The sequence below is a fragment of the Convolutriloba macropyga genome, chromosome 3, assembly GCF_964194025.1.
Source record: "Convolutriloba macropyga chromosome 3, txConMacr16.3, whole genome shotgun sequence".
Lineage (NCBI taxonomy): Eukaryota > Metazoa > Xenacoelomorpha > Acoela > Convolutidae > Convolutriloba > Convolutriloba macropyga.
In genome coordinates this window covers 80673869-80699442 of record NC_134470.1, presented here as the reverse complement: position 1 = coordinate 80699442, position 25574 = coordinate 80673869, and the positions used below count along the sequence as shown (strand labels likewise).

The 25574-nt window shown below is 36.8% G+C and overlaps 1 protein-coding gene across 3 annotated transcripts; it reads right to left on the bottom strand.

Moving 5' to 3' along the window:
* Positions 1-341: 341 nt before the first annotated feature.
* Positions 342-25574, bottom strand: LOC142336511 (uncharacterized). 3 transcript variants are annotated; one of them, XM_075385407.1, is made up of 6 exons: positions 25332-25574; positions 18181-18397; positions 8209-8691; positions 7508-7720; positions 5539-5754; positions 342-1345 (listed from the first exon to the last, which is right to left on the bottom strand). In XM_075385407.1, the coding sequence occupies exons 1-6, from the start codon at positions 25467-25469 to the stop codon at positions 447-449; spliced, it is 2166 nt and encodes a 721-aa protein (XP_075241522.1). In that variant the 5' UTR covers positions 25470-25574; the 3' UTR covers positions 342-446. The 3 variants fall into 3 exon arrangements, with proteins under 3 accessions (XP_075241522.1, XP_075241524.1, XP_075241523.1); XM_075385409.1 differs by having other exon boundaries at positions 5539-5724; XM_075385408.1 differs by having other exon boundaries at positions 8218-8691.

Below are 25574 nucleotides of genomic sequence, written 5' to 3'. Positions count from 1 at the left end.
ACTGCGCTACGAACCACTTACCTCTGCTATTCTGCAATCGATGCTTTACTTCGGAGCAATAGAGGTCACTCAAAAATGAAGAACGAAAGCGAGAAAAAGTCACTTGAGCAGTCAAAGAATGTTCTAGAAAAGCGCAAAGTTGTCAAGCGAAAAATTTGCATAAAAAAGACACACACGTTTACAATAATTGCTATGAGCTTCGTTCAAGAGCAATTAATAATTTCCCATCTATGTCTGCTCACTACACTTAAGTCAATATTCGATTATTAAGAGAAACGCAGTCAAAATTCTTCAACCAGGAGACAGTTAAGAAGTGTGACGTCACGAAGTCTGCAAAACAGTTGCAATGCAGAATTCAATTCAGTGAGAAACACAAAAACAAATCAGGACATGCTATCCTAAAAAGCTAAACACTTTTCCGAATTAAAAAATCAACACAAACTGCCTCAATTTTTCTCTAGATAAACATCACTGAGATATTTGAGACAAAACTTTTGATAAAACTCAGCATCACTCATTGAGTTTATGGTTTCTTTACTATAGCCTACAGTTTTTTCAAAGTTTGAACTAGAGCTGGAAGTCACTTCGCTTCGCTTTGAGGGTGAAATTTGGGTCGACATACTCGGATGTTTTTTAAAAGCAAAAGTGAGTTTCTTTTTACATTTAAAAGGACTCGCTGCATTTTTGGATTGCTTGAAGCCGTCCACATCGTAATCCCGGTTATTCGAACTGACATTTTGATGTTGATCAATTCTCTTTTTAAGTGATACGCACAATTGTTCGGTTACATTCATATCTTGTTCACCCGTTGACCTACTGGTGCATGCTTGAACGCTTTGGCAATTTTGGGATCTCGGATATTCAAAAATATCAGGATCAACAGCCGTTGATTTATTTTTAGAATCGATCTTGGAGGTTTGACAGCCGATTGAGACCATTTCGACTTCTTCCTCCGATTCATCAGTTTCATCACCAATTGCTTGATTTGATTGGTCGTTTCCTCGGACCACGATAGATTGTTTAACCATTCTAGCCTTCTGTGGTGAGAAACGCTTGATAGTGATAACATTAACTGAATTTGGATTTTGAGTGCTGGTGTAAGCTGGTCGAAATGACTGACTAATGCATTCAGAACCTCCAAGCTCCAAATTGTTTGACATATTTCCTTTGTTAGAGAGCGGTTTTCTCCGATAACTTCTGCGTGGAGAGTTATGTCCCCGGGAATTACAACTGGTTTGCTCCTGCAGAAATGACCCGTTTGACGGTGGTTGCTGAGAAATCTTTGTTTCATCGAGAAAACAGGCTCTCACATCCGCCTTGAGAGAATTGAGTCTGTCGTTAAAATCTGAACCAAACAATTTACATTTACGTCAAATTTATGAAATCACAACCCTCTAAACGTGAGTAGATACCCCAATAAAAATTCTTGCATTTTTTCACCCCAATTCATTCCCCCCTCCCCCCCCCCCCCCCCCCCCGGCATATTTCAAAACACCATAACTTTTTACTCCTAAAATATTTAACCCCGCAAAACTCTTAAACCTGAAACCCTTTCACCAAACCTTGCTTATCCCTAATTTTCAATTTCATTTTTATCAATCACATTTAGGTAATATGTATATGATTGCCTTGGGACCATCTGGGTACATGAGACACTAAATATACGCATAAAACACACTATTTTGAACAAAATATACAAAACCGACTAACATTGGGCAAATTGCTCTCAAACGAACGGCAAGCGGTTGGCTTTGGTAGTACCAGGCCGGGGATCAGAGATGCTAGGATGGGGGGTGAGTCGCGCGATAGGGGGTAGGGTTGGGAGGACTGGACGAGAGAGGGGTCGAAATCACCAGATAAAGAAGGGTGGACTAATAAATGTGGGGAGTCAAACTTTCATTATTAAGAACCACCCTTCACGCCATAAAATTTTCTCCTCAAAAAAGTGTTGAATGGGAATCGCTTACCTGTTTATCTCTTTTATGAGGACCAAGTCAAACGGGTCAGACAAAAAACCGGTCAAGCGATAAACAGCAACATAGCCGGCAGATTGCCGAAAAATAGCCGCGATAGACGCTTGTGGCCCTCCATTAATTGAAACAACTAAAGGAATAAGAGTGACAGATCGACCACGAGTCCCTTAATAGACCATTATTATTTTTGGGTTATATTCGGACTGTCAATTTTATGACACATACGGTCTATAAGGAAAAAAGCGTTTTCAAAATTGATATTCGAAATCAAAAACTCAAGACTAATAATCAAGAATGAGGGCATATATAAATTTGGCACTACTTAGATGCACATTATTAACTAGTAAATGTTCATAAAATTTAAAAGTTCCATAAGTTCACAAGTCATTTTTTTGAGTGAGGTAAGTCACGCAATTGACCTAAAAACAAAAATGACATCATGTACACAAATTTAAAGCAGTAGAAGTCATTGAAAAAATCAATTCCAAGAAGTCAGGTCGTAAGAATCATCGATGGACACGACAAATTAAAAAACATTTCAGGACAAGTCCTGACGTACAGTTCAAAGACTTTTCATTGACTAAACAGAAAAACTAGACCTCCTAGAATGGACTATGAGTGAATTAAGAAAAGCGTTTTTAAAAAAATCAGATAAAAAATAAGAATAAACAGAAAATCAATGTCAAAATGCCGCATATGAACCAAAAAACCACTAGCGAGAATTGAAAATATAATTCAAACAAAAAAACTAGGTCTAGAATGAGCTGTGAATGGATTGGGAAAACCACTTAGAAAAAAATCCGATCCAAAAAATCCGATCATTCGAGAGCAATTAATAAGACCTCAATACCATTCCAAACAAATTAAAATCTGAACAGTTGAAACAACTTCAAGTAGAATTGGTGATGTGCTTTTTTGCTCAGTGTTTCCATAATAAACAATGTATAAAATTTATGAAAAGATAAAAAATTGTGGAGCCACTAATACGCTACATGAGTAGGTTGACAAATAACTGTACTATCTTGGAGGTCTGGTCTGGTTGCTTTCAGCAGATTATCGTGAAAAATATTTGAAAATAAATTGAAAATGCAGCTTCAAATTGTCCCTTGACCACAATTGGCTTACAAAAACATCATTTCAGATCCGCAGCTGAAAAATTAACAGAGGACAATTTGTCAATGGATATAAACTACATTCAGAATTTGAAAACTTAACTTTTCAAAATCATTTCTGGTCCATCTTTTATATATAGGCTATAATCGAATAAATATACAGCTAATAACTACTTTGACATTGAAACATTGAAATTTGACAGTTTTGTAAAGAAATCTGATAATTGATTTCAAACAAAAATAGAAACGCTGCAACTACAAGAGCTGTCATAGAATAAAAAATAGTTGGAGAAAAAGCGATCTGCAAAAAAAATGTTTCATTAATCATCTAACTCTTAAAACTTTCAACCTGGAAATCGAGCTTTCTCATATTGAGATGTAGTAATCTGTTTATGACAGAAACAATAGGATATTGAGTAGCATGTATGCCTACAACGTCACAAAGTCCCAGAATATAAATAAACATAGCTGGCAGATTGCCAGAAAATAGCCGCAATAGCTTCGTAGTTCGGCAAAAAAACAGTGAAAAAGCCAGACCAAAAAATTCGTCTTTTCATTGAAGGCTGATCTGTTATAGTTTGATTAAAAGTCTGTATAAGTTATTGCTGCCTCTATTAGCTGATCAAAAACAACCTTCATTTAGAGTGACACACAACCATTTGACCTTATCTCTTTGAATTAAAGTAAATAAAAGTCAATTTCAAAGTGAGGAAGCCATTTTTGAGAGTGAGGTAAGTCAAGTGTGACCAAAAATTTAATCAAGCGCATGAACAAAAAAACTCGCTCCACTAAGAACGAAAAATGACGTCACACATGCAATTCAGTTGAAATTGCATGAACGAATGAACAAAGTGGCTGTGACGTCATATGGTCGTAACAAAAATCATGATGACGAAATAAAAAACATAGCAGGACAAGTCCTGACGTACAATTCAAAGAATTTTCATTGACTAAACAAAAAATTAGACCTAGAACGGACAATGAATGGATTGGGAAAACCGTTTAGAAGAAATCCTATACAAAAAATTGGAAAAACAGTAAAAATCAAAGTGAAATTGCCGCATGTGAACAAAAAACCACTACCGAGAAACCGAATTTTTGTTCAGACACCATTTTCTCAATCTACTTTAAAATTAGAGCGAAAAAAATTCACGCCGCAAAACCACTCGCTTTTTCGCTCCACTTCCTGTTTCGGCGTGACCAAAATCACTACTCCATTTTGACTTCAAAAATCATAAAAATGTGTGAACAGATCTTAAAAAAAAGACAGCGCCCCAATACAATTCAAATTCTTTGAATTGTAAAAAACCACGATGTCCCCAATAATAGCCGCTATCGCTTCGCGGCTATTAATAAAAAGACCAGAGGACTAATATAATTGCTACAAATTTCTTTTGATAGCAATTAATAATTTTCATCAAGCCAGCAAAAAAGACGACTGCATTTTCCCAGATGATACATAAATATATACGATGGGCAGCTTACACTCTCTGAGGTGTCATTAATAGCTTACAATTACTTTTTAGTGAAAGAAATAAAAACATTAATTGCTGAATTTGAATGCTCTCCAACTCAATGATCTTGAATTGTTCCATTAAAAACTTTTATATTTGACTTTTGCTATGCAGCATTTTAGATCTAAATAACATTTCGGCAAAACATATGAATTAAAATTCTTTCCTTACTACTATTATCGAGTGACACTGAGGATGATTTTTCTGCTAAGAAAAAAGTATTTGTATTTTTTTCATGTACAAATTAGCGGTTGGTATTTCTAACCCAATTCCGGTTAAAATTCGTTTTTCTCATTATTAATTAAAAGTCTGGCATATTTCTAGCCGATAGTCTACTAGGAACTTATTTGGCAGGACCTGTTTTTCCATTTTTAATAGTGCTGAGGAATTATATTAGGCACAATGGTGTGATACAGTAGTAATGGGTGTACAACTGCAATGTTTATATACGACAAATGGCGGTTTTATAACACATTCACAATAGCGTTTTTCTGCTCATATTTAGCGTCTCCTATCCTCCGATCTGCCCAATGCAGTCATCATATACATATTACTTATTAAATGACTACATAAAAAATGGGGTGAAATAATGGGTGATTAATTAATCGGTTTTAATTTCATTAAAATTTTAACTGAACCAGTGATCGCTAAGTGATTTGCTGCGATCTAAGCGCTTAGATATAGATGAATTGGATATATTCTGTCCCCCCCCCCAGCTTAGTGAGCATAAATCTTTTATGAGCCCCAGGCGCACGTGCTATTTTTTTAAATAGTAACGTGCTATATGACAACCTATAATTTGTAACTGGGGGTCAAAAAAAAAATGGGGGGACAGAATAGATCCGATGAATTATTCTTTTAAAAACCTTTTGAATGTTCTGTATAGTCTGATAGACATTAATTCGCTCACGCTCAGGAAATGTTGCTTTTGAAACTAACCATCAGGAACAATGTGTATCGATTTCCTTTTCTTGGAGCACCAATTACTGGCATCTGAAGCGAGTAAACCATTGCTTCTCCTCAGCCCTACAGCTCTCTTTCTCTCATCCAAAGAGGCACTTGCTGACAAGCGCTTTGTGACGTGAGGTGACGCCATTATTTCAATTCTCCTCCCGGGAGTTTCATCTGCAAATCGCACCCCACTAGCCATACCAGCTATCATAAAACATGACATTGAATTGAATAGTCAGCTCCGAATTAATTTCTCAACTGTAAAAGCTTTTTCAAAAAATACACCAAAATATAGGGCAATTGTACGTTAAAATACAGGGCAGTTGTACGTTAAAATATTTCATGGAAAGAAAATCAATTTCCACATGATTCTCGATCACGTACTATGAAATTAGTTCGCCATTTTGAAACAACTGTTATTCAAAACATTCGAAGTCTGGTAAACATAACCAACTATCGTCGGGCGAATTGCTCTAAAACGACCGGCCAGCCGTTGGCTGTGATTGCTGGCGCTTAGAGATGGATTGGAAGGGGGTAGTGGGGGTTGAACTTTACGGTCAAGAACGCGCCTCCACACCATGAAATTGTCTCCTCAAAACAGTTTTGTTGAATCGCATTTTTAGAGATTGATAAGGCGTAAAGCTCAAAGAGAACTTAATGCTCTCCGGGCGCTACCTGTTTATCCCATTTTGAGAACAAAAAATAAAATTGTTCAGACGAAAAAAACTCAACCAAGTAAAAGTGCAAAAAAACGACCACAGGACTAATATAATTGCCAGAAATTTTTGTTTGAGAGCAATTTATAAATCAGAAGAAAACAGCTGGATAAATCCAAAACAAGGCAAACTAAATCAAGGCAAAACAAGGCAAACCAAATCGCCAGGTAGAGCAGGGTTGACGGGGAAGTGTTGGGGGAGGGGTGTGGTGTACCGAGTGGGGTGAAACTTTACGGAGACTTAGACTAGAAAGGCTCTGAGAGAGCTGCTCAGCCACGTAATGCCCTCCTGCCTTTACCTGTTTATCTCATTTTTAAGGACGAAAAGTTAAAAGGGTCAGATGAAAAATCGGTCAAGCAAAAAAATTGCATAAAAATCCACATGACTGATATAATAGCTACAATCTTCGTTTCAGAGTATTTAAACGCAACCAACAAACGCAGGACAACATAGGGGTTAAGAGGGGAGAGGTTCTCCAACCAATATGAAATTGCCCTTTACAGCGTGAATTAATGCCTACAAAGCGTTTTTTGTAGGGTAGTGGATTGCATCAGATTGCGTCAGAAAAAGAATTGATATTCAGACCAGGAATATATGTCTACTCAGCAGTTTCAGTGAATCGCGTACTTAGAGACTAATAAAGTTTCGTACACAACTGCCCAGCTAATTATTGCCAACGGGCTTGACTATTTTATCCTTTGTCTCAATGAAATTCGTTAAAGAGCAATTTAAAATTTTTGATGCAGAAACTCAATGTAGGAGTGTCTTCTTAATTAAAAAGAAATTCCTGACTTATGTGATCAACACCAGCTTTTGTTATTGCACAGAGAGCAAAATCAAACAAAGCAACTAATGTCGGAAGACCTGCTCTCGAACGACCGGCGGGTGGAAAAACATTTGCCCCCGCCGGGATTCGAACCACTCACCTCCCGATCCATCACCAGATGCATTGATCACTCGGCTACCATGCGCTTGTCGTTGCTTTGCTACAACCGACTTATATTAGCAACAGCTTTTACTTCTGAGTGAGAGCAATAGAGATCACTCAAAAATGAAAAACGAAAGCGTGAAAAAGTCATTTGAGAAGTCAAAGAATGTTCTAGAAGAAAAACGCAAAATCGTCAAGCAAAAAATTTGCATAAAAAAGACCAACACTTCGTTCAAGAGCAATTAAACACAGTCATTCAATACTTGACAACATTTGTATATCAGAATTTCGTCAATGGCATTAATGTAATCACCTTTTCTTGAGTGGGGCGTAGTTTGCCCTTCCTTATCTTCATCCTCTGTTCTTTTTATTCTTGCACTTCTTCTATCACACTTTTCAGCCGATCTGAGCATCCTATCACTCCAACATTTCTTCACACTTCCGTATGAACAGCATGGAATTAGATCTGGTAGTTGTGATTCCGTATTGTACAACACCCTAAGCGGCGGTGATTGGTTTCCTTCGCCTAAAAGAGCAATACAAGTTTCAGATTGTGAACCTGCAACAAACTCGGAATTATTCGAATACCGTTATTCTTAATTAATTTTCAATTGGGATCTTTTCCGTTTGTGCCCCCCCCCCCCCCCGAGTACGTTATGCTCCCCCAGTTACAAAGCACGTGCCATTACCTAGTAAATCATTGTAAAAATATGGCACATGCTTCTGAGGGGTGCAAATATTATGCGCACACTAAGCTGGGGGCACAAACGGAAAATATCCTTCAATTGAATCAGAATATCCAAAATTGCCCTCTATCATGCTATAATTTTTGTTCGAAAACCTAACCGTTTGCCCTGTAGCCTTTTCCGATGCCTTTTCAATATTTCCAAAAATTGCATTATTGATTTTTAGATTAATGCTCGTTGAGAGAACGATACTCAACCTTATGAGATATTGACATTTTCACACGCAATAAACCGTCATTAACAGAATGTATGACATGATATGACGTACTCCGCCTACCTGTTCCTATTCCTTCCATCTGACTATTCACTTCAATCGGCGACGTCTGAACTTCCACATTGACCATTGAGACAAATGACTCATCCATTGCATCGCAATATTCACTTTCAATCGATTCGCCTAACTTTTCTCCTATCACGTCAATCAACTTCACTGAGCAAGGTTTGACAATCCCAAATTTGCTCAAATTGTAACCACTGGCAATGTTGCTCGCAGTTTCAGCTCCCCCAGTTGTGCTTGGAACATCCGATTCTTGTGTACTTGTAAACACTGGCATTGGGTTTAACTCGGGCAAAAAGCTTTCATCGGCGGCACTTTCTGTTACAGATTGTTGTGCGGGCATCATACTCTGATCCTTTTCATCGGGTAATTCTTGCGACTCGCAAGATAAAGGGATGCACAATTCTGCAGCTGTTTCGTCCATAAAAGCGTAGCCCAAATTTGGCGCCAACTTTTTCTTCAGCTTATTGAACGCTGAAATAAAAAAAAGTATAAAAACGTACTTTGGCCTCAACGCATTATGGACAGCACTTATTCTGGTGTATACTCAATCAGTTTCCGTTCCTAAAATAAGTTACGATCTCATATTGAAAACAAAGCAGCAAAATATTTTGCTTGGCGTAACTTATAAACAGCAACAAACAAATTCAAAAATATTGACACATTTGCGAACGCAATTTTTCTTTTAAAAAAGGAAACTAAAATGTGCTTCTCAAAAATATCAAATTGCTCAATACATTACACTTCAGATCACTAGAAGCCGGATGATTTTCCTACTCTTAACAAAAAACATACCCGACAGATTGCCGGAAAATAGCCGCCGTTGATTCCAATAACTCTATTGGGATTGAAAGAAAAGAAAATATCAACAAAAATTGATTTTTGTAAAAAAAACATTTTAAGTGCGATTTATTTTGATCTCATTTCGTAATTGAACATACTCCTGTCTCTCAGTGAGAGGCTAGAGGGTCTGGTAACAATACCAATAAGCATTATAGATAGTAACTAAAACTTATGAGAACAAAGTTCAAGTACCGGGCATCTAAAAATGGGCTTCATGGGTTTATCCCATTTCTATTTCTGACTTTGATTTTTTTATACTGACTCTTTTCATTTTGAATTGCTTTGCTGAGCAGCTGCTGTTTAAAAGGACTTTGAGCAGAATGACAGAAGAGTGAAACTAGCCTAGAGAAGTCAAAAAGAATTCACGCAAAATGTCGAAACATACCCGGCAGATTGCCGGAAAATAGCCGCCGTTGATTCCAATAAGCATGATTGGGATTGAAATAACAGAAGATATTGAAAAAAAAGATTTTTGTACAAAAACATTTTTTTAAGTCCGATTTATTTTGATGGCATTTCGTGGTTGAACATACTTCTGTTTTAGAGAGAGGCTACAGGGGCTACCATCAATAACAATAAGCATTAGAGATGGTAATAAGACTTATAGGAACGACGTTCAAATAGCGGGCATCTAAAATTGGGCTTTATGGGTTTATCCCGTTTCTATTTCTGACATCCATTTTTGTACTAACTCTGTTCATTTTGAATTGCTTTGATGAGCAACTGATGTTCAAAATCACTTTTAGCAGAATGAAAGAGAGAAACTAGCCTAGAGAAGTCAAAAAGATTTCACGCAAAATGTTGAAAAGGCGGCAAAATGAGGTAAAGCGAAACATTTTTTTATTCGACGAAGTAAAAAAACATAGCAGGACAAGTCCTGACGTACAATTCAAAGAATTTTCATTGACTAAACAGAAAACTAGACCTAGAACGGACTATGAATGGATTGGAAAAACCATTTAGAAAAAAATCCGATCCAAAAAATCGAAAAAACAGCAAAAATCAAAGTGAAATTGCCGCATGTGAACAAAAAACCACTACCGATAAAGCGAATTTTTGTTCAAACACCGTATTCTCACTCTACTTTAAAATTAGAGCAAAAAAATTTCACGCCGCAAAACCACTCTCTTTTTCGCTCTACTTCCTGTTTCGGCGTGACCAAAATCACTACTCCAATTTGACTTCAAAAATCATGAAAATGTGTGAACAGATCTTAAAAAAAGACAGCGCCCCAATACAATTCAAATTCTTTGAATTGTAAAAAAATAGGAGCGCTATAATAGCCGGCTGAGAAGATGAGGGCGGCTATTAAAAAGCGGCAAAATGGGTAAAGCGAAAAAAAGTTTGACGAAGTAACAAAAAATTAGGAGCGCTATAATAGCCGGCTGAGAAGATGGGGGCAGCTTTTAAAAAGATGTCAACGATTTTCTAATTTCTATAGTTTGAAGCACGGGTAGCCACTAAAACAACCAATATGCTGAGACAGTTGCCAGACGATTCTCTTGATGTAATGAATTTTGAAGTACTCGAAAGTAATTCGGGTTAACACCTGCTTTCAACTAGAAGTTGGTAATGCATAAACATAGCCGCAGATATACATATAATAGCCACGAAATAGTCTGTAGAGAATTGACGCAACAGTTCAACGATGAAGCAAATTGAAAGCAAATGATGGCGCATGCAAGCGCCCATCACTTGTTCAGCATAACGTTTCCATCTGTAAAAATATGCTTAAAACGCATATGTTCCCCTAATCCGAACAGGCAATAATAATTGGTCTATACAGTAGGTGAACCTTGTTGACCCTTACTTCGAGTTGTTCGCTCAATAAACAAAATATACAAGCTATATACAAGCCGATTTTGAATATGCTTTAAAAGTATCTACGTACATCGGGGCCTTAAAATTAATGACAAGGAGAGTAAAAATAATATAAATCAGTAATTTTTTCATGGGCCAATGAAAAACGAAACAAAACGGTTAAAGCGCTCATATGTCTTTCCACCTGAACAATACTTGCGCCTGACGGAAACTTCAGCAAAATCAAGAAATCCTTTTGAAAAAACTGATGGTCACTGAATCAGAATCAAATGAGAAACTAAGCGTCGTCTAATATGTTGCTGTTAGCACATGCATCTGCTACAAGAAAAGTGGAAAGCAATGTTCTTTTCCGAGTTTTGAAAATTGATAGCAAGCAGACAGACAATCGACTAGTTTCGGGAAAATTGTTCTCGAACGACCGGCGAGCGGTTAGCGTTGTTGGCACTCAGCTTAGGGAGACTGGCATTAGGGGATAAGGGTTGAAGCAGGAGCAGGGGAGTTGGAGCGTGTCGTGCTGATTGGGATCTCAAGGAGCGGAAGCTAAAGGGAAGACAATTGAGGGGGCTTGAACAGGCAAAAAATTGCCCCTTACACTATCATTTTATGTCTCAGTAGCTTCGAAAACTAATGTACACTTGTGGACTAGTGGAGGACGGGCAGGGGGATTGTTGGGGGACGGAGTTAGCGAGTGTGTGTGTGTGTGTGTGTGTGGGGCGGAGATTGGTGATTGAGGGGGAGGGGGCTTAATCTTTTAAGATTGAGAACGTCCCCTTACGCCGAGAAATTGTCTTCTCAAAAGTTTAGGAGAATCGCACACTTAGAAAATACTAGGGCGTAAGGATCTAAGAAGCTGCTCGGCCATTTAATGCTCTCGGCTTTAGTTGTTTATCCCGTTCTTGAGAACGAAACGTTAAATGTGTCAAACAAAAAAATCGCATTAAAAAAGACCGGAATACTAAAAACATACCCGGCAGATTGCCGGAAAATAGCCGCCGTTGATTCCAATAAGCATGATTGGGATTGAAAGAATAGAAGATATCGAAAAAAAAAGACTTTTGTACAAAAACATTTTTAAGTCCGATTTATTTTGATGGCATTTCGTAAATAAACATACTTCTGTTTCTTAGAGAGAGGCTACAGGGGCTACTATTAATACCAATAAGCATAAGAGATGGTAACTAAGACTTTTAGGAACGACGTTCAAATAGCGGGCATCTAAAATTGTGCTTTACGGGTTTATCACGTTTCTATTTCTGACTTCAATTTTTTATCCTGACTCTGTTCATTTTGAATTGCTTTGCTGAGCAACTGATGTTCAAATTCACTTTTAGCAGAATGAGAGAAGAGAGAAACTAGTCTAGAGAAGTCAAAAAGATTTCACGCAAAATGCTGAAAAAGCGGCAAAATGGTAAACCGAAAAAAAAGTTCGACGAGTGAAAAAATTAGGAGCGCTTTAATAGCCGGCTGAGAAGATGAGGGCGGCTATTAATCATCACTGCAAACATCGTTTGAGAGCAATTAAGCAGCCACTGCCTGCTTGTACTAAAAATAAGATCAGTTAAAATTCACAAGTTCTGCTTGGAAATTGCAACTTTGAAAATTTGATTACTCTGCTACAGCCACCAAAAGTAGTCCGGCCTATATTTGATGGTACCAAACAACCAGTAGCAAACAGAACGAAAACTCCATAAACTGCGCATTATTAGACTGGGTAAAACATACAACTAACGGGCAAGAGTTTTGTGCGCATTTTGAGAATAATAAAAAATATGCAGCACAAGCATGAAACAATCTGTCAGATGAACGCTCACTGTTAAATCGAAATTCCTAGATGCTGGTGCTGCTGAGACATGCCCAATAAAAATCTTGAATGAACCCCAAATAAAAAATATGATAAACCAGAGTAACAAGATAATATCCAAGGAATCCGCCGACTCTACGGTTAGCTCGGTATGAAAACGCCGGTGTTCGAGGGAAAGCAACCAGAAAAATAAGGCAGCTCTGAAATGAGCTCGGTATCTTGACGCTGAGAGAGAGTAAAGAAGAAAGGCAGACAATGAAATTAGTTCGGTTGACGAGACGAAGAAGAGTCATCGGAGAAAAGAATAGACTGATAAAAAAACGGACAAGTAAGAAGTGTGATAAATGAGAAGCTGCGGCCTTGAAAACAAAAATGAGCTTAAGTAAAGATTGATCAGAAAAAAAATGTTATTCACTGCCATAACCACAATATTCAGAGTTAGAAAATTTGATATCTTTAATAACTCAGGAGAGCTCAGAGTTGTAAATTGGACAAGAGCTAGTAACGGGATTTTCGAGGAAAACTCCAAACACAAGTGAGGACTCAAGTACAAAGTTGGTTCTGTGATCTCATATACTTTGCTTCAGGGTACACAGTCTCGGCTTGTAACACTCCTATACGTAACCATTTACGTTCACGCAAAGCTAAAAATTTCAGATATACAACTTTTTTGTGATTTAGTTTTTTTTTCATTTTAACGATGGTTTATAACGAAAAGTAAAAAAAAATGGCAAAAAAACTTCTGAATAAATGTCTTCACCATTTTTCGAAAAAAAAGGGGGTACTCAAAACATTCATTCCAAACGGTGAGGCATTACAAGCTTGTACCCCGCCAAAGCTTAAACTTCATCCTATAAATCGTATTTAATTTTTGAACAAGCAGGTTCTTCTATCTAGAGCTATTGCTGAAGACAGAAAGGGTTCGCAGATTATTCGGTGTCAAATCTGCCATGAAGGGTGCCCTGGATCAAAAAAAATGAACGTGATTCGTTGCTTCAACGGTAGCCACTGACGATCGTGTAAACATGGTTATACTCTCTTTTCCTTAGCCCGTAAACAAATCTAGAAGCAGCATTTCGTACCATCTGAAACTTCAGATAAAGCGATTAGGCAAGTTGAAATAGACTACTAACGTAGTCTAATCGTGACAGAATTAGGATACGCACAAGAACTTTATTCACGCGTTTTAGATAATAACTAATGCTTAAATTTATGTATTTGAAGATAACATGACTTACAAAAAGCAGTGATTTCAGGCGCTAAACCCAAATAACTATCTAAATAAAGACCCAGGCTTTTCATTTGGCTACTGAGAGTTACCTGAGCCAAAATTTTACTAGTGGAAGACGGATTGAACATCAGAAGACATAATCGGGTGATGGCATTATTGGCGTTAATTGGAACATAGAGGGTGGTGTCATCTGCCTTAGTTTGAAACTTGTTTTCAAAGGTATAAACGATAACGGGGTCAGAAACATGGAGAGCAACGTTGAGACGAGCAGGTATCCAAATGGAACCCCATTTTTGATTTTAAAAAATTAGATCTTGTATCACGAATCAGAATCTTCCTATTAAAAAACATACCCGGCAGATTGCCGGAAAATAGCCGCCGTTGATTCCAATAAGCATGACTGGGATTGAAATAACAGAAGATATTGAAAAAAAAAGATTTTCGTACAAAAACATTTTTTTAAGTCCGATTTATTTTGATGGCATTTCGTAGTTGAACATACTTCTGTTTCGTAGAGAGAGGCTACAGGGGCTACTATCAATAACAATCAGCATTAGAGAGAGGTAACTAATACTTATAGGACCGACGTTCAAATAGCGGGCATCTAAAATTGGGCTTTATGGGTTTATCCCGTTTCCATTTCTGACTTCAATTTTTTATACTGACTGTTCATTTTGAATTGCTTTGCTGAGCAACTGATGTTCAAAATCACTTTTAGCAGAATGAGAGAAGAGAGAAACTAGCCTAGAGAAGTCAAAAAGATTTCACGCAAAATGTTGAAAAGGCGGCAAAATGAGGTAAAGCGAAACATTTTTTTATTCGACGAAGTAAAAAACATAGCAGGACAAGTCCTGACGTACAATTCAAAGAATTTCATTGACTAAACAAAAAAAACTAGACCTAGAAGGGAATATCAGTAAATTGAGAAAACCATTTCAGAAAAATCAGATTTAAAAAAAACAAAAAATCAATGTCAAAATGCCGCATGTGAACAAAAAAAACTACTGTCGAGAAATTAAAATTTAATTCAAACAAAAAACTAGGCCTAGAAAGAGCTGCGAATGGATTGGGAAAACCATTTAGAAAAAAATCCGATCCAAAAAATCGAAAAAACCGTAAAAATCAGAGTGAAATTGCCGCATGTGAACAAAAAAGCACTACCGAGAAACCGAATTTTTGTTCAAACACCGTTTTCTCACTCTACTTTAAAATTAGAGCGAAAAAAATTCACGCCGCAAAACCACTCGCTTTTTCGCTCCACTTCCTGTTTCGGCGTGACCAAAACCACTACTCCAATTTGACTTCAAAAATCATGAAAATGTGTGAACAGATCTTAAAAAAAAAAGACAGCGCCCCAATACAATTCAAATTCTTTGAATTGTAAAAAAAATAGGAGCGCTATAATAGCCGGCTGAGAAGATGAGGGCGGCTATTAAAAATACCATGAAACTAATTGCGACACTGTCCAAAATGTATTATTCTCCAAATTTAAAAAATGTGTTCGAAAATGTGTGTGCAAAATGCTAACAACTTTTCCAGTTTCAATAGCTAGATGAAAGCCATCCATTGTTGATATAAGGGCTGTTTCAGTTAAAGGGTTTTTCCTGTCGGCAGACTGTCGACTGTGAATGAGATTGTGGCTCAAGGTGCTCTATAAGTGGAAGAAACATTAATCCTTCAAAATCATACAGAAAATTGATTACGTTGGAGACGGGCGATAGGAAGACAGGATCCGAGTCTTGTTTCTTCAGTACCGGAAGAATTAAGCATGTTCAAAAAATTTCAGGAAAAATTAAGGAAATTTCAGAGAATTTCAAGATAAACACCGCCTATGAAACTCAATTTGACGAAATCTTTGAATTATTGAGCCCAGCTGTCGGACAGTTTTTGAGATACTCTGTTTTGAAAACATTATGTGACGTGGAGTCAAAGACATACGCATCAGCTTCATGTACATCCGAGATTGACACCTCATGGAACCTGAAAATGGGTACGTCCTTCCTTATAGTATTTAAGAAACCCCAAGGAAAAGAATGAATTGATGTCCCTGGATTAAAACTAACTTTAAGTAAAAAGGTGAAAGCTTCAGCATGAACGTAGTCGTTAGAATAAAATTTTGGAAAACTTTCTCTTCTCTACAACCTAGAAGATTTCTTAGGACCGGGTGTTCGAGAGGATTCTGATCTTTATTGTCTGAATAATTCTTGATAAAATTGACTTTATTGCTGAAACGCAGCATTGGAGTCTGCTGTTTTCTTTTGATAAGCAGCACACCTTTGATTTTTCAGAAAAATCCTTTTGGCGTTGCGACCAAAACGCTTAAGTTCACACAATTCTGCATCAAAATCTGGAATTGTGGAGTTGTTTTGAGATCAACGGTTGATGTTGTCTAATAAGGAGCTGAGGGATTTCAAATTTGTCTGCATTCATGGGTCTCCTGTGTTATTTTTAAGAATCAGGTTCTCATCTAGATCTGCGCCAAAAAATTTTCAGGAAGCATTCGATTAACATCTGAACAATTTTAAATTTTTCGTAGAAACAGTTGAGATTCCACAACACATGTAATAAAAAAGTGGTTACGGAAACACCTAGCTATGAGAAATCCAGTTACCATCAAAATTCAGTTAGTAATAATCAGATCAAATTTATTTCCTATTTATCAGTGGATTGATTGATATGCTGAATTAGGTCAAAATCGGAAATAAAATGAAGTAAATTAGCCGAATTGTAACTCAGCATGATTACAGGAACATTGAAATCTCCCATAATTATCAGCGATCTTCGAAAGAATTTGCAAGTACATTATCTGCCCAACATTCCGAAAATCTGTTCAAATTTCTGATTAAAGCATTCCACCACTGGAAACATAATCACGATTAAAATCAGCAGACGTGTACAATTTGCTGTCAAGTTGATTGTAAATTTGGCGTAAAGCAAAAGATTCCTTATGCTTAAGCAAAGTTTCGTTCAGCATTATAATGTCGCAGTCACTTGAATGAATCAATTACTCACCTTGCAAGCTTTTTGCCGAATAGATCTACAGTTCAGCAGGCCAAACTTTGGATTAGCTCTCATCTGTCAGGTTTCACTGATATTAGATGTGCGGTTTAGAGATGTAGCTTCCACATTAATACAATAGTTTCCTGTGTTTACATTTCGTGGCCAAAACTCAGGATTATCAATTTTGGCCATGATAACTTTGATTTCACGTGATAAAATAGGTCGCCCACCATTTGTTTCACACCTTTCTAACAAGTCACCCAAAGTACTATTATTGGTGAATCTACTTACGTACAAGTGTCGACATTTAGGTTTTTCGACGCCTGATACTTTTTTGTTTCCACTTTCTAATCCAGTCATAAACGTCTTCGCAGTTCGATTTTTTTGGGTCCAGAGTTTGCGACCAATGCAGATGGAGAGCAGTCACGTTTTTCGATAGCTTACGCTCACGCACGGGAAAGGCAAAAAAGAATCGTTTGCCTGCTGCTTGTTTGATACCATGGAATGAAGTAAAGCGGAACGTTAGGGTTTTCAACTGGTCGGTCTGTTAATTATTCTCTCCTCAATTGTTTTAACTTGTTCTGGTAGAGATTTTAGCGTACCTTCTAATGCTGAATTTTGTAACGAAATTCATGACCAATTTTCTCAGAAATATCGCAGCTCCGTAGAAGTTTTCGAGTTTAACCTTGCCACTAATTCCGAGCCAGGATTTGTTAACAAGTTGCAACACCATTGACAGTCAAGTGCATTATTATCAGACAATTCAACGCATTCATCGCAGGTACGACATTTGTCGCCAATTTTTAACAAACATATGTGGGGCTTCTGAAATCCTCGTTGTGAGGCTAATCAAATAGAATATGCCTACTCCGTTTGCATGACAAAAACTTAAACACTAACTTATTACACAGCACGAGTGATATTCAATAAGTTTATCACAAGAATTAGGCTAACAAGTTTATCACAACAAACAGATATTGATAGGAACGCACTGCAATCACTGGAGTAAAAAACAGTTTCAATCCGGGACAGTTCTTTTGAAGTCAGGAGACGAAGTGACGCTCGTTTTCTGTTAGGTTCAAATTTCAAGTGTATACTTGAAAATAAAAAACTACACGAGGACAGACAGATGGCTTTCTATAAGGTGGTAGGTATTCATCACATTTTGCATCACAAAGAAAACATGTTCACAGCTTTAAACTGAATGAAGAAAGTCAATTTTATCACAGAATAAAAAACTTATCGCGGTAACAATTAAACCGATTACCTTGAGAAGAAACACTCGGACTTCCTGGTTTATCATCATCAGGTGCATCTTTCTTCATCAAGCGCATTGAGGTCGAATACATGTGTCCTCGCTCTCTTAACCTCGTGGACTGTCTAGAAGTGTTTAGAATGGAGTCCTCGTCTCGATGAGATTCAATTCTTTTGGCCGTTTCAGTCATTTTTGGAGAATCTTTCCAACGAGACATACTCTTGGAGCTCTGAAAAATAGTTGAAACTATTAAGACATTGCAAATGACCTTTTATAAGCACAGCAAAATTTCAGCGCATATTTACGCATTTTATTGCGTCTAAATGTAAATATAGCTGGAAGATTGCTAGAAAAAAGGCTCAACAGAATCGAAGATCTGCAGTCTCAAAAAGATAATAAAAGAAGCAGATAAAACTTATGAAATGCTGAGATGTTAATTTCGTTAAAAAACTGTTTATCTCATTGCTTCTTTTGTTATCTGCTCTCAAATAACCTTCAATTAGAGTGACGAACACTCGCTTGCACCATCTCTTTGAATGAAAGCAACGAAAAGTCAATTTCAGAGTCAAATTTCAGAGTCTTAAAAGTCAATTTTAAGAGAGGTAAGTCACGTGTGATTACTTCACTCTCAAAAATTTAATCACGCCAATGAACAAAAAAACTTCGCTCACCAAAGAGTGGACGTCACGCACGCAATTCAGTTGATTTGCATGAACGAATGAAAAGGCATATTTGAAAAAATTGTGACGTCATATAGTCTTAGCAAAAATCTTGACGACGGAAAAAACACAGCCGAACACGTCCTGAAATACAATCCAAAACATTGCTTCCAAAAAAAATACTGCAAATAAATCAGACAAAACTTCATCCTCCAAAAAAAAACAGACAAAAAACTGCAGAGATTTCAGGGGAAAAATATATTGACAGCAAAAACAAAATATAAGAGCAAGAACAAAACAAGCTTATCCGAAATGCAAAAAATCTGTCCCTTTGTCACTGCAAGCAAACTTGTAACAACAACAACAATGTTCAATTATTGACATCAAGATATTACATGCAGAAAAAAATAAAGCGTCGAAGTTAGGAAAACTGTTCAAAAATTTGCAGGAAGGTCTGTCTTGCCGTAAAAATACTGTTTCGACAACAAATGAGTATTTCTCATTTCGACGCCTGAGAAGACACAGGAAAGCGGAATAAAACCTAATATTAGTAACGACTTTAAAGGATTTATCAGATTTTATTGAAACCTGCTCTGTCACCACACCCCTCCCATCGATTACAGTACTTAAATATGCCATTTGTTAAGACGCTCAATGATTTTTTGAAAATTAAAATATCTTCTTTAAACGTTGAACTCCGCCAGACAATTTTCACGCATCAGCCACTGTTATACAAACTAACACAATCTTTAAATGAAATGAAGCAGTCTAAAAAATGGAATTAAAAAACGGAACTCTTCTATTTAGCTAAGGTTTCAGTCCGTCCACAAAAATTAGGAGCCTCTTGATTAGATATGATGATGAGTATGAAAGGACTCGGATGTCTCTGGCTATAAGAAAAGATAAACTCTGGGCTACAAACTAACTTGAATGAAAACTTCAATAACACAAACAATTAGTGGGGTTCAAAAAACAACCATTGATCAGAGTTGCTTCTTAAAAAATAAGAACAACAAAAAAGTTCAAGAAGTATACGACAAATAAATTTTTGAAAAACAAAAAGAATCGAAGTTGTTTACTGTACATTTATACACAGTTTCACCAAATTGAAGATGAATTTATCTAAAATCAGTTGAGTTGAGCATTAACCTACGCAGTATTCAATTAACATAGCTAGCAGATTGCCAGAAAATAGCCGCAATAGCTTCGTCGATCTGCAGTCTCAAAAAGTTAGTAAAGAAACAGACCATAAAAATCTTTATTAAACGCTGAGATGTTATATTTTTATTAAGAATTTGTTTATCCTAATGGTACTTCTATTCACTGCTCTCAAATAACCTTCAATTAGAGTGACAAACACTCACTTGACCTTATCATTTTGAATCAAAGTTACGAAAGGTCAATTTTAGAGTGAGGAAGTCAATTTTGAGAGAGGTAAATCACGTATGACCAAAAACATTTTAACGCGAATGAACAAAAAACTCGTTCCTATAAGAGTGAAAAAATACGTCCTGCACGCAATTCAGTTGAAACTGCATGAACGAATGAACAAAAAGCGGATTTGAAGTGATAGTGACGTCATATGGTCGTAACAAAAATCTTGACGACGAAATATAAAAAAACATAGCAGGACAAGTCCTGACGTACAATTCAAAAAATTTTCATTGACTAAAAATACTAGACCTAGAACGGACTATGAGTGATTTGGGAAAACTTTTTTATAAGATTTTTAAAAAACAGAAAACCAAAGCAAAAATGCCGCGTGTGATCCTAAAACCACTAGCGATAAATGAAAATTTGGTTCAAACAAAAAAAATATGCCTCGAATGAACTATGAATGAATTGGGAAAACCATTTAGAAAACTATCCTATCCAAAAAAATCGAAAATATAACTGACTAACGTCGGGCGAATTGCTCTCAAACGACAGGCGAGCAGTCGGCTTCATCAGTAGCTAGCCGCGGTTTAGTGAGGCTAGCTTTAATTTGATTCGACTAAGCAACTATTAGTTTTCTAGCCTTGTAATAAAATAATAAAAAAACTGATTAAAAAATTTGCAAAAGATTGCAAAAAATAAAAGAAAAGCTTCCAGCTTTAGCAGTCAAAATGTTTCAAAACTAACTTCTGTCTCTGGTGTCCAAAAAATTGAAAAAATTTGCACGTTTTTTTCAAAAAATGCTAAAATTCGTGAAGTTAAAATGTTGAAACCACTTCAATATCACTAGAAACTATGCAGTAACCTATTATAAAACCCTAGAGGAGTTTCCTTGACACCAAGGGCAGGAGGAACTCAAAAAATGACAAACATTTTCAAAAACTTGAAAAAAATTGTAAAAATTAGTAGAAAATTGCGTGTTTTAGCGATAGGTTGTTGAACGTAGCGACGGGGGGGGGGGGGGGTTTAGGTGTGCACCTTGGGGCTGATGGTGAGGGAGGGGAGTTGGGCAACAGTGGGGTTGGGGGCAACAGCGCGGAGGGTGGGTGGGGGCAATAGTGGGGGTAGGGTCAACAGTGGGGGTGTAGTCAACCTCTAAGAACTGCCCTTCACCACATAAGTTTAAGTCTCTGAAACAATTTGAGCTGAGAGGCTCTAAGAGCACTTTATGCCCGCTGGGCGCTACCTGTTTATCCCGTTTTTGAGGACCAAAAGTCAAAAGCGTCAGACGAAAAATCGATAAAACGAAAAATCGCAAAAAAAGACCGACAGGTCTAATATAATTGCTACAAACTTCGTTTCAGAGCAATTAAAAACAAAAAAAAATCAAAAAGAAATTGCCGCATGTGAACAAAAAACCATTAGCGAGAAAGCGAACTTTTGTTCAAACTCCGTTTTCTCACTCTACTTTAAAATTAGAGCGTAAAAATTTCACGCTGCAAAACCACTCGTTTTTTGCTCCACTTCCTGTTTCGGCGTGACCAAAATCACTACTCCAATTTGACTTCAAAAATCATGAAAATGTGTGAACAGGTCTTAAAAAATAAAAACATAGCCGAAAGAATTCCGGAAACGACTCGAAGCAGAAAATTGCCCATAATTATGACTAAACAACTACAACAACTTTTGTGAGCCCTGAACCTCCACAAATGCCATAAAAAATTTGAGGAAGAATAGAAACGGTATTCATAAACCAAAAACAAATTGAAAAAAATACTAGAAAAGATTAATGAGTTTTTTAATAGTACAAGGAAACACAAAACCGAGTAAAATTCCTTTGCAATAAGAACAAGGAAAAGCTCGCAAAACAATTGGAAAGTCACAATAGGCTAAGAAACTTGTCTAAGATTAACAGAAAACTGCAGAAAAAAAAGGAAGAATGGTTTAAAATTTCTCAATTTTTCTGTCAATTTTCCTAAGGAAAAAATGATTTATACCAAGAAAACTTTAGTCATATGGCAACTGAATACTCCTTCACTAAAAAGCTTCTATTCAAATCCCACTTAAAGCATTAAAACAAAAAAAACAGGCAAAAAATCATTAAATTTCGTCTAAAAAACAGCAAAACCGATCAAAAACCTCCAAATTAGCATTAAACTCAAATTAACTACTTGAAACCTTCAATTCCTATCAAAACAAGGCTAAAACAAATACAATATCATAATCCAACCTCATAACCATCAAAAGTTGCAAAAAAAACTGCTTCTAAAAACCGCACGTGAACAAAAAAATTTCGCTCGCTTAGAGAAAATTTTTTCACATCAATTTCTCGCTCTCTCAAAAACAGCTGTATGAACAAAAACCACTCTCTTTTCGCTCCGCTCTTCACTTTTTTTCAGCACCAAAATCACTCCAAATTTTTTCACGCGTTTCCCCGCTTCAAAAATCACTCCAATAAAATTGATTTAAAAAAGGACTTCTCCAATACTCCTCTTCGAGTCGCAAAAAGAGCGACCCAATACAATTCAAATTCTTTGAATTATAAAAAACCAAGAGAAGGCCAAAAATAGCCTCAGCTGTCGCAGTAATAAGAAAACCAGAGAGCACTCAGACTATCCCACGGACCCAGGTGCGCGACGCTTATTCGCCGTGAAAGGATGTCTAAAGTATCTCAAAGGTACTAAAGTTCGGTAACCAATCATTAAAAAATCCCTCATGATCATACAAGTTTACCCAGATTCTAACTGGGCGCGTATTATAGACAAAAGGTTAGTCTAGAAGATAACAAAAAGTCTCTCTTTCATCAACACAAGCAATCGCATTCCAGCAAGCACATTAAATGCCTCGAACAAACTCAAATTATCCTATAAATGGTTCCATCAAATGAAACTTGCACACCAATAATCCCAAACTATGCCATAAAGGCGGATGAAATGTCATGAAACTTGAGTTGTATAAAGTCAGCACTTGTTAAGTCAGCACATCGGAACTTATTCACTTCCTGAGCAAGTTCTCAAGATAGAGGTTGCGAAAGGACAGTACTATCCTTGCATTAATGTAGAATGAAACTCGGTGGGTGCTCTTTCCCATTATAACCCCCCAGCTTAGTGGTCATTCAACGTATACCCCCATCACCTTAATTATACCATAATGTGAGCTATAATTTCGTCTTGCGTTATAATCAGAAAAGACCCCAAACTTCACTGTCAACATTCAATTCCAATTAAAAAATGATTGCATTTTTTCTCGTTCACTGGACCCAAGAAAATTAGACCTCAATTTCACTGTTACAGAAAATCAACAATAAAGTTAGGCTCGATCACTAATTTTGAAAATTGATCAAGCAAGAGTCATTATTTCATGCTTTTAAGCGTCCCACTTTTTTTCAAGATTTCACGTTTCATATCACAATAGACTTCGAACTTAATCATTTTTTTGCTCACATATCACACTTGTCTCGAAGAGTTCAACCTTACAAAATGGTATAAAATGAGCAATCAACTGAGCAAACTTATTGGAAAAAATTCTTGGAAGCCTTAAGGCAAGTTTCTTGGAAAATTTTAGTGGAAGCCCAATTTTTTCTCATGAGACAAAGCATACACTTTTCAACGATAATTAAGGGGGATAATTGAAAACAGGAAACGGTCACAAAATATAACAAAGTCGGCAAAGAGGACTTTTTTTAAGGTCTATAATTTAGTCAATATGAGGAAATACTTTTATAAATTGCTCATTTTTCTAAAAAACCATAAAAGTGACACAACAGAGCCGGCTGACGACCTCTGCGATCCATTCGCTCCTACAATAATATCAAGGAATTCAGAAAAAAAATTATTTGGGTTGAAGGATAATTCAATTGTTGGATTGATTCGCTGCAGGAGAATTGCAATGTTCCTATAAATTTTAATTGAATTCTCTCTGAGTTTTGAACAGCGAAATTGGGGTCTAAATAAGTTAGAGTATAGTTCTGGGAAGCCTTCGGCAATTCGAGCTCAGCCTCGGGCGCAAGCGCCCTCGGCTTTGAGCTCTAGTTGCCTTAGGCTTCCCAGAACTATACTCTGACATATCTTGTGGCTGCAGACGTGATTGATTTTTAGTTGCCCTAATTATTTTTAGAAAACATATAAAATTTATCAGTGATCTAAAACTGGAATGGCATTGGCTTTAAACTAATTATAGTTGCGTGAAAGAACTGAATCGGTCCACAAATATTACAGCTTATCGAAAAAAGCATTTGATAGCTTTGGCTTCTATTGTTTCTTTTTAAATCTGAGATAATCAAAATTTTTCGGAAAAAGTGCATTTTCCCAGTAATTAATAACATCTAAAAAAAGCATTTTTATCCCATCAGTTCTGCAAGAGTTAACCAAAATAACAAACTGCATTTCGCATTATCTTTCACAATTTACCACCGAGTAGTTTCTTAGCTATTTTGGGTGAGCGTTTTTCGTTTTCTTTTAAATATTTGTGTCGCAAAGAAAAAGTTTTACTGCATAAATTGAAATGAGTCTCAAGAAACTCTTTTTTTCAACCTCCTACAATAAAAAAACAGTTTCAAACAAAAAGTGGACGAAACAAAATTCGCATAACCAAAACGTTCAAATTATGGGATCTTTTCCGTTTGTGCCCCCCCCCCCAGCTTAGTGGGTGCATATTATTTGCTACCCCCAGACGCACGTGCAATATTTTTACATAATGATTTACTATGTAATGACACGTGCTCTGTCACTGGGGGGAGCATAACGTACTGGGGGGCACAAACGGAAAAGATCCAAATTATGAAACAATGGAAAATTGGGCTCTATTCTGTTTTGCCCCCCCCCCCCAGCTTAGTGAGCATAAACTTTTTATGACCCTCAAGGTGCACGTGATATTATCCTACATAGTAAAGTGCTATATAACGACATATAATTTGTAACTGGAGGTCATACAAAACACTGGGGGGGGGGACAGAATAGATCCGAAAATTGTTTAAATCGTTTGAGAGGTCGGTTCAAATATTCAGTGCAATGGGAGAGGTTCACATCAGCCTAGTCGATAAATTATTAGGTCAAATGGTAGTAACCAAACAAACTGATTAAACTCAACAACGACATGCAAACTAAAACAAACAAAATCCGTGCAACTCACCTTGAATTTGATAAGTGATAAATCGAAGGAGAGCTCCTCTTCCTTGGCAGAAGTGCCTGTCAAATTCAGTCTATTCCTCTGACTTATAGCAGAGACCATTTCAGCCAACTCATCCTCAACGCCAAAGTCATAAATCATTATTACTGCACGAAAGCCTCTCTCCTCGGCCTCATTAATGGCGGAGAACCGGTCATAAGATACGCAAAATTCAAAATCTCAAATCTGAAAGAGCAGTACAGTAAG

What these genes read in the sequence shown, in the direction of transcription:
- LOC142336511 (XM_075385407.1), bottom strand. Translation starts at nt 25,469, where the DNA reads ATGATTTATGACTTTGGCGTTGAGGATGAGTTGGCTGAAATGGTCTCT. An exon ending in TATCACTTATCAAATTCAAG is followed by an intron (nt 18,398 to 25,331) that starts GTGAGTTGCACG and finishes ACTATTTTTCAG; the next exon opens with AGCTCCAAGAGTATGTCTCG. An exon ending in AATAGGAACAGGTAGGCGGA is followed by an intron (nt 7,721 to 8,208) that starts GTACGTCATATC and finishes TTGCTCTTTTAG; the next exon opens with GCGAAGGAAACCAATCACCG.